General features: G+C 37.5%; 1 protein-coding gene across 2 annotated transcripts in view; it reads left to right on the forward strand.

Moving 5' to 3' along the window:
• Positions 1-10,000, forward strand: part of Mcf2 (MCF.2 cell line derived transforming sequence) — a 140,725-nt gene that overhangs the window by 37,015 nt on the left and 93,710 nt on the right. For both annotated transcript variants that reach the window (XM_021153012.2, XM_021153014.3), the window contains 2 exons: positions 8,012-8,131; positions 8,891-9,007. In XM_021153012.2, coding sequence (XP_021008671.1) covers positions 8,012-8,131; positions 8,891-9,007 — 237 coding nt within the window. The remainder of the gene's footprint in view (positions 1-8,011; positions 8,132-8,890; positions 9,008-10,000) is intronic.

Below are 10,000 nucleotides of genomic sequence, written 5' to 3' on the forward strand. Positions count from 1 at the left end.
GATATTATATTAAATTAATAGTCTCAAACTTAGTAGGTGTTTGAGGGCAATATCTATGCAGCTACTCAACAAGTGAGTTCTGTCAAACAGTTCATCTGATTTATCAGTTATTTGTTTCATAAAATTGAAGCATGCAGTTCAGAGCAGGCATATCAGTTATATCTTCTGGGCTCGCACAAATAAAGTACACTGAGTTTTTAGTCTTAGTTCCATAGTCTTAATCAGTCCTGAGCATGCGGTTGGCAAATTTTCCTGTAAAAAGTGAATGTACAACCTTACACAAATACTGTTCACAAACCCTCTTTTTTCAGATTATGTTTTTGTTGTTTTATGATCATGGGGAATGAACTCAAGACCTCATGCATACTAGAAAAGCATTGTAAATTCTCAGCATATATACTCTAACAAATGAAAAACTAAACAAAAAATATATATATAAAGCAGATATATTTTAAGAGATTTTTTTCAGGACTCAAAGCCTTAAGTGTGCAAGGATAGGAATATTTATATTTATTTAATGCTTATTCTGAGACTTGCATTCACAGTGAACATTATCTTTAAAAAGATTTATTTATTTAAAAATTTTTTATTAGGTATTTATTTCATTTACATTTCCAATGCCATCCCAAAAGTCCCCCACAGGCTCCCTCACCCATTCCCCCATCCACCCACTCCCACTTCTTGGCCCTGGCGTTCCCCTGTATTGAGGCAGATAAAGTTTGCATGGCCAATGGGTCTCTCTTTCCACTGATGGCCAACTAGGCCATCTTCTGATATATATGCAGCTAGAGACAGGAGCTCCGGGGGTACTGGTTAGTTCATATTGTTGTTCCACCTATAGGATTGCAGAGCCCTTTAGCTCCTTGGGTACTTTCTCTAGCTCCTCCATTGGGGGCCCTGTGACCCATCCAATAGCTGACTGTGGGCATCTACTTCTGTGTTTGCATAGACTCACAAGAGACAGCTATATCTGGGTCTTTTCAGCAAAATCTTGGTAGTATATGCAATGGTGTCAGCGTTTGGAGGCTGATTATATTTAAATGGGTACACTGTAGCTGCCTTCAGACCCTCCAGAAGAGGGCATTGGATCCCAGTACAGATGGTTGTGAGCTACCATGTGGTTGCTGGGAATTGAACTCAGGACCTCTGGAAGAACAGTCAGTGATCTTAACCGCTGAGCCATCTCTCCAGCCCCAACAATGAACATTAGTTTTTTTTTAAAGACTTACTTATTTATTATATGTAAGTATATTGTAGCTGTTTTCAGACACACCAGAAGAGGGCATCAGATTTCATTACAGATGGTTGTGAGCCACTATGTGGTTGCTGGGATTTGAACTTGGGACCTTCAGAAGAGCAGTCAGTCCTCTCAATCGCTGAACCATTATTAAAACACTGTGCTAACTTCTTAACATGAGGTTCTATTTCCATCTCCATTTAACAACTGGAGAATCTGAGTGTAGTGAGCAGGATAATCAATCTCTGACCTATGAATAGGCTACCTGACATGGTAAACGGAATTTTATAGTGTGACAAAGAATCTTGAGGAGGCCAGGATTGCATCTCAGGTGGTAGACTGCCTGTGTAGCAATGACCTGGTTACACCCAGTAGTAACATGAACTCGATGTGGTAGCACATACCTGTATTAGGGAGTTAGAGGCAGAAGGGTCAGAAGTTCGAGGCACAAAATTCAAAGGGAACTTGGGATATATGAGACCCTAAGCTTGATGATAAAAGATTCTTGAGATTGGGAGATGATCTAAAATTTCCAAGGCAGGATTTGTATCAGGACAAGGATTTTCATTATCAAAGAGATACGAGTTGGAGTGTAACTCTGTAAAGATCTTATTTGGCATGTGGGAGGCCTTGAGTTTCATCCTGAGTTATCTTTAAAAAGGAAAGGAAGTAGAGAAAGCATCGGAAAAGATGCATGACAGAAGTGGAGGTCAAACCATTGCAAGGCCATAAACCACAGAGATGATGGACTGTCCCTAGAAACTGAAAATGGTCAGGTAATAGATTCTTAGCTAGAGCCCCTAGAAGGAACACATCCTAGAGATGCTTTCCTTGACTTTAGTTCATTGGTGCTAACCTTGAATTCCTGACCTCCAGAAGCACAGTAAAAATTTGTGTTTTTTTAAAAAATCACTAAACTTTAGTAATTGCTTATAGTATCAATATGGAGTCTGTACACAGAGATTTTTATCAAGTACAGAAAAGAAATATAATCAAAACCCTAGTTCACCTGACTGCAAAACCAGACTCTACCAACAGGGAAACATTGGAGAAGCATAATAGGGATGGTACGAGAATCACTTTATAGTTCACTCCCTAAATTTGAGATGCCAAGTAAAGGTGACAAATCTAAATGTGTATACTGCATGTGAGGAAGACAATGGAGCTGGGAAGTAGTCAAGGTTTAGTTAAAATGCAACCTAAAGAGTAGCAAACGTTGACCAGCACAAATCCCTTATGTTGAGGAGCAACAGGAATTGGAAATGGTGAGCACTGTGGTGAACTAGAGAGCATCCAAAAAACGGAGCACTGATCAGCCTGCTCAGTCAAGTGTCATCATGTTGGGAAAATGGGCCCAAGCACTATCTAATCTTTGATTTCTCACAAGAAACAAGAAATCCAACTCCTACATGATACCTGTGGTTTTAGTTTATTTCATTTTTAATATTTTATATATTCTTAATTTGTGTATGTTTGTGTGGGGTGTATGTGTGTGTGTGTGTGTACATACGTACGTGCATGTACAAGTGTACTCAGAGGCCATAAGAGGGCATTGAATTTATTGGAAGTTGGAGCTACGGATAGTTGTAAGCTGTCTGATACAGATTGTGAGAACTGAATTTGGGTCCTCTGGGAGAACAGCCAGTGCTCTTAATCACTGAACTATTTCTCTAGGATGTGGCCCTCCCTCCCTCCCTCCCTCCCTTGTTCTTTCTTTCTTTCTTTCTTTCTTTCTTTCTTTCTTTCTTTCTTTCTTTCTTTCTTTCTTTCTTTCTTCCTCCCCTCCCTCCCTCCCTCCCTCCCTCCCTTCCTCCATCTATCTCTCTCTTCCTTCCTTCCATTCTTCCTTCCTTTCTTTCTTTCTTTCTTTCTTTCTTTCTTTCTTTCTTTCTTTCTTTCTTTCTTTCTTTCTTTCTTTCTCACTATATAGCCCTGGCTGGCCTGGAGCTTGCTATATAGACAAACCTGTCCTTTATCTTACAGACATCTAGGTTTTTTTTAACATTTTTTGAGATTTTTGTTTGTATTTTATGTGTATGAATGTTTATCAGAATGTACTTTTATGCAGCACACGCATGCAGTACATGCAATACCTAAGGTGACCAGAAGAAGTTAACAGATCCTCTGGGAGTAGTAGACTTTCAGAAGGTTGTCATCTGTTTGATTTGAGTGCTGGGAACCAGACTTGGGTCCTCTGGAAGATCAGTCAGTGCTCTTCACTGCTGTCTCATTTCTCCAGCCCTGAAATCTAGGTTTTATATCCCAATAATGTTATTCTTTTTTAAAATAGATTTTTTATAGAGTATTTTTAACTGCTGAATTAAACTGAATAGGGGGTACGGTGAGTTCTCAGGAACTCATGGTTAATTTTGTTTTATAGCTTTGTTCAATTGCTAGTGGTGTATTATACTTACAATGAGTATACTTGAAGTGTTTTTCTATAGTTTGCTTTTCTATGCTTTAATCTCTCTTGAGGCTGATGACTGGTCCCAGACTAGACCTTTCCTGCCCCACCTTCCCCGAAGATAGCTATCATATAGATGTCATGAGAAGGCCTTGTGGGCTCTTCCAACATGCAATTTCGACAGAAAGGAACCAGAATCTTGCCTTCCATCCTATAACATGCTTCGTTTTTGTTCCCATCTGGGTTTCTCAAATCTCAAATCTTGGAATGGATTGCACTGATTAAATGTACATTAAATCATGGTTTAATGATGCTACTTCTTGGGAGTTTTTCCTGCCTCCTGCCACTTTCCTGCCTCCCGCCACCTTTGCTCTGGTTCAGGATCAGACTTGATTTTAAAGTATGTAGTGTTCTCCACAGTTATAGCAAGTCTCCTTCTACTCATGTCTGAATTCAGTTCTTTCTCAAGGCTCATGATACCTTTCTAAGAAGACATGGCTAGCAATGTAGTACCATAGTAGAACACTCCTATAGATCTCTAGGATCAATTCCTAGCACAAGAAAAATTTAAAATAAAATAAAATGCATATCTGACCATAGTGCTCTGGTATTCAAAATGTCCTAGAGATTTCTTTCACTTCTAAGGGGAAAAACAAACATCAAATTCGATCCTGTTGTGGTTCTTGTCTACTTCTCCACCACCTTTTCCCTCCAACATGTGTTTCCTCTACATTTCTTGATTGAGAATCTTCAAAAGGTGAGGTAGATTAATGACTAAGGCCCCAGAGTTAGCACAAGCCAGGGCTTTATAAGTTATGCTTAAACACTATGAGCTTCACTTTATTTGTAAAAGGGGCAAATTAACTCCTTCACTGAACTATGCTAAAGTAGAATTAAAAGTGTTGGCAAAATATTTGGCATAGCGTAGGCATTTAATATGTGGTGCTATATTAATATTGGACCATTATTTTTCCTTTCATTGCTAACCTTGCATAGTATCCTCTATTCCTTTACTTTGAAATTCCTTTATGTAGTAATTATTTTTTCACTGCTATGAATGATTGACTTTAACTGTCAATTTGATACAATCTACCATCCTTTGGGAAGAGAGTCTCAATGAGACCTAGGGAAGACTGCTAATATGGGAAGATCATGCTCACTGTAGATGCCATCATTCCCTCGACAGCTGATCCTGAGAGGAGAAAAATGAGCTGAGAAAACATGCAAGGGTGATGTGTTCTGCTCTTGATATGGATGGGACAAGTTTCCTCATGTTCTTTTGGCTATGAGTCTTTCCCCGACTCCATGATAGATTGCGAACTAAAATGAACCCTAAACCCTAAGTCAGTTTTGGACAGAATATTTTATTACAGAAATAAAAACTAGAACAACTGCCTATGTATGCCAGCCTTTTTTCCCCTAGAAGCTGAGCAAATACTGAAATTAGGATGGCATTTTGATTCAATTAATTCCTCTTTTCTTCCTCAAAGCCATTTGGCCATCCTGTTTCTCACAGGCTTTGTGATATTGCTTCCTCATGTACTTTTTAATTATTTTGTTTCATTTTTTTACTTACTCTGCTGTACTATTACTGATTACTAATAAACTCGGTTATTGAAAGTGCTTGATATTATTTCACTTTAATGTATGGAGTGAACACATAGTGACAAAAATGGGACTTCATTGGATGAAAGCAAAATTGTGCTTCTGTGATGTAGTTTTCACTCATTGTTTAGGGTAGATAGACAATATTTCAGTTCTGGTTGGCTTTTTGGGCTAGGACTTGTCTCCTAATTCTGTTTTTAGGAATTATTTTAAAATTTATTTTTATTATGATGCGCATGTGGATATTATGCGTGTGAGCAGCTGACAACTCTGTGGAGTCAGTTTTTGTAGGTCTTGGGGATTGACCTCAGGTCACCAGTCTTGCCCAGCAAGTTCCTTTACTTGCTGAGCCATTTGGCTGGCCCACCATCTGTTTCCATGTATATAGGAAATAGAAGTAATTTGACTTCAAATTCAGCAAATCCACGCTATAAAAGCAAACACATAAACCAATGAAATTAAACAGAACCCAGAATTTATCGTCAACTGATCTTCAACAAAAAGATCCAAGAGAACACATAATAAATGAGATTGGGGATATACATATAACAATGAAGCTAATTTCCTATCACTGTCAAAAATTAACTTAAATTGGATCATGGACACAAAAACAATAACCCAAAACTATAAACTATTAACAATAGCAGAAATTATAGGAGGAGTTCTTAAATGAATTGGTATCAGTTTTAGGTATACCTAAAACTGCAGACCCCAAAGCATAAGTAGGCAACCAAGATTAAATCAATCAAAAGTACTTTTGTACATCCAAGGAAACAATGAACATAATGAATGGATGGCCTACAGGGTAGAGGAATTGTAATCTAGCAACATGGCTGCTCTGATCACATTCAAAGACCTTCTAGGTCTGTATGATCCAGCTGGAATGCTGACATGCCCTTAGTACACACCTTTAATTTTTCTGGCTAGAATCCTTTAGTACATACCTTTAATCTGAAACAATGACCTCTAATTGAGTGGCAGACAAAGTGATAGATAGATTTGACAGAGATAGATTTGACAGAATGAGTCAGAGAAATCATACACCCAACTCTCAGGAGAAAAGCTATTTAAGAGCAGCTCAGGGGGAATGAAGATGGGTTGGTCAGTCCATTGGAAGTTAGTGCAGTGAATGCAGTGCAGAGCAGTGCAGTGGAATTGAGGTCATTTGTGAGTCCATGAAGTTCAAGTCATACAGCAGAGGCAGTTGAAGCCAGAGAATAAGAAGGAGCCAGAAGATTAGGCACATTGCCAGAGTTTGAGGTCACACAGAGCAATTCAGTGAAAGACAGATAGAAGCCAAATCAATCAATCAGCTTGGTGAGAAGTTTGAGCCAGAAGAACCGAGTTGAACCAGCCAGCTAGAGTTCAGAAAGAACTAGAAAGTGGGAGCTTATTTGGAAGTAGCCCTCTGAGATAACAATTACATCTGTCGAATAAAAGTTACTACAAATGAGAATAATATTTGTAAACTGTCCCCTGAGGGGCTAATACCTAGATTATTAAAAATAAAAACCCTCCATAGGAAAACAAAACAAAACAGTTCTCAAAAGCCAAATCTAATTAAAAATCGACAAATGATCTCAATGACATTTCTTAAAGAAGTTATACAAATATCCAACAGGTATATAAACATGCTCAGCATAACTAATGAGGGACTTTCACAGCAAAATCACAAGGTTAAAATGGCTAATATGCTTAAGACTGAAACCAGCATGCTAAGAAAGAAAAAGAGAGAAGAAACCCCTTGTACATGGTAAGAATGCGAATCAATACAGTCATTATTGAAAACAGTTTCTTCACAGAAAATGGAGTATATAATTAATGTTTAATCCGACAACCCCACTTATGGTATATCCAAGAAATTGAAATGAATATCTCAAAGGAATACCTGCATATCCATGTTGATTGCAATACAATCAACAACAGGCAACATGTGGAACCATGCAAGATGATGATCCATTGATGAAAAGATAAAATGTTTACACACATTAAAACTACAACATAACATCCATTGTTTTTTGGTTACATGGATAGAACTGGAGATGGAAATTGTATTAAGTAAAATGAGACAGGCATAGAAAGAGGGCCAATGCCATATTTCACTCATTAGTAGAGGCTACAAAAGTTGATCCTATTGAAGTAGAATGTATTATATAGGAAGGGGAAGGGAGAGGGGAAAGAGACACACAGTGAGGTTGGATAATAGGTACCAACCAGTGTACAGTTAAAGAGGAGGAAGGAGTTTGGGGTCCTAAAAGGCAGTGTTAATTACACTCTGTAATTACAAGATAACTAGAAGAGTTTGAAAATTCCTAACACAGAAATGCTGATGTTTGAGGTAAAGGAAATGCTAATTAACTTGATTTGATTAGTATGTGTTATATGTATATATCAAATTATAATGGCATAACACGCGAATAGGTACAAATATTTAATTACTCAAATATTGAAATTATTAATAATAAAGAAAACACTAAAAGCAAAACTAACTTCAAGATAAAGTCTAATTATTTGCAGCTTAGGACCTGCTTATGTCCTGTGAGAAAAATTTCATACTGGGGACATTATAAGGATCTGGCCTGATAACCCTATGTTATTTTTATTTCTGTTTACATGTTTTTAGATATTATCAGCATCCATTTAAACATGTTGACCTCTTACTGACTTCTCTAACTTAAAAGTTTGCTTTCTCCAATGACATATTTTCTGATTGGTGCTCAGTTGGGAGTTGGTGTGCCCGCTTACTCTTCTATTTCTTGCTCCAGGCCTCCTTCCCTGGGAGCTTACACTTAGTCCTGGTTTTGCGTCCTACCAGTTTTCTTCAACGGACTTTCACGGACATTGGATTTCGATTTAGCCAGGAGGATTTTATGCTGAAATTACCAGTAAGATTATTGCTTGAATCTTTTGTCTTTCTAGTGCTTATATAGTCTGTATCTTATATTGTTTGTTTTATATGTGTCTATGTAACACTTAAAATTTGTCTCTGAAAAATTTAACTCTGCAATGTCCTACAACAATCTGTTTTTAATCAGTTGTTAAACAGGGCAACTTATAACAACGTAATTCCTTTAAAAAATATTTGCTATGTGTTATAGATGTGTTCATATGTGTGAGTATGATTAGGAATTTTTATTTTCAGTTAACATTGTGTGGCTTGTGTATCTGAAATGTCATGATCCTAAGCTAGCTCAGAGCACTGTGGTCTTTATTTTGAAAATATATCTTTATATGTTTTTATTGTTTGGAATAGAGTGCTCATAAAATTTAATACCTGAATTCTAACTTACTACACAAAGTTCCTTTGCTTTGTTCTGAGCACTGAAATTGTTGTGTGTATGTGTGCATGTGTATATGTGAGTGCCAAATTTCTCATAAGTAATGAAAGCTTTTAGACAAAGAAGAATTAGGTGTTTTGGTTTCTGTTGAAGTTAATTTTGGTTGGTAGAGATGTTTTGTAAATAAAGCTTTGGTTTCTGAAGAAGGTTAATGCATCAGGTGTGGGGGCATGCACAGGACAGAACTGTTTGAAGCATTTATACCAGATAACAGTCTGCTAAGTGTTTATTGAAATTCATTTTGCAGTTTGATAGAGGGCTGTCATGAAGGACAGTTAACAGTGTCTTTCTTGCTTATTCACATAGGTTGTTATGCTGAGCTCAGTTAGTGATTTGCTGACATACATTGATGACAAGCAGTTAACCCCTGAGTTAGGCGGCACCTTGCAGTACTGCCACAGTGAATGGATCATCTTCAGAAATGTATGTGCTTCTGCCCTTACTGTAGAGCCTATCATTCATTTTCTCTAGACATTTTTCCTACTTGGGAAAAGCAGATTTTGGGTCTCCAAGTGTTCAAATGCATATATCATTCAACATTTTGGTTTTCTTCTCTAAGAGATATCTAGAAATGATAGAGTCATTAAGGATAGCAATTGAAGGAGAAGCCTAGTGAAAAAGAAGGGATTCTCTCTCTGCCCAGTTCTTCCTGTGATCATGCAGTAACACAGAGACGAAGGGCTTGGGTTCAAATCCTGGCACTGCTGAGTTATGTCTTAGATCTTAGACAATATATACCACCTCACAAGTCTTTTTATAACTATAAAATTATACTGATAGTATATCATAAGGATCTTCGGAAGGATCAATGAGAAAATGAATAAAAAATTTTGCTTATTGCTTGGTATATGGGAGATGCTTAGAAAATACAAGTATATTCATTTCAGCCTAGATGTGTGGCACTCCCACAGCTATTAGACTAGATAGAATCCTGTTTTTGGAGATTTTCGAAGAGGTAAGGACTGTGGCCTCTTAGATAGAATAAAGCCCATGATGTAAGTGTCTTAACTTTCAATCACATGATCTGAAAACTCTTCTGAAGAAAATAATGATGGTCACTAAATTAGGGTCACATTTCCTAGTCCTTATTCAAACTGAGTGTTTGGCAGGTTCATTCAACAATTCAGGTGTTCCCATGAAGGTTAACTGTTAGAGCAAGCAATGGCTTGACGTAAATAATCTTCAAAGCCTAAACGAATGAGCAAATATTTTGAGATTCATGCCTAACAGATGGTTTATATTGTGTCTGTGTTTTCCCCTGTTTTCCTGTGCTGGATTTATTTTGGAAACAAAATAGTGCAGCCATCCTTGCCATTTTAGGGCAATAGCACTTTTGGAATCGCAGTTTCAGATCTTTGGCAGTACCTGCAATGAATTGTTGTGACAACTTGCTCTCCAGTTCCTTAGATCATATGC

This window comes from Mus caroli, unplaced genomic scaffold (assembly GCF_978045245.1).
Source record: "Mus caroli unplaced genomic scaffold, Mus_caroli_1 scaffold_5, whole genome shotgun sequence".
NCBI classification, from domain to species: Eukaryota; Metazoa; Chordata; class Mammalia; order Rodentia; family Muridae; genus Mus; species Mus caroli.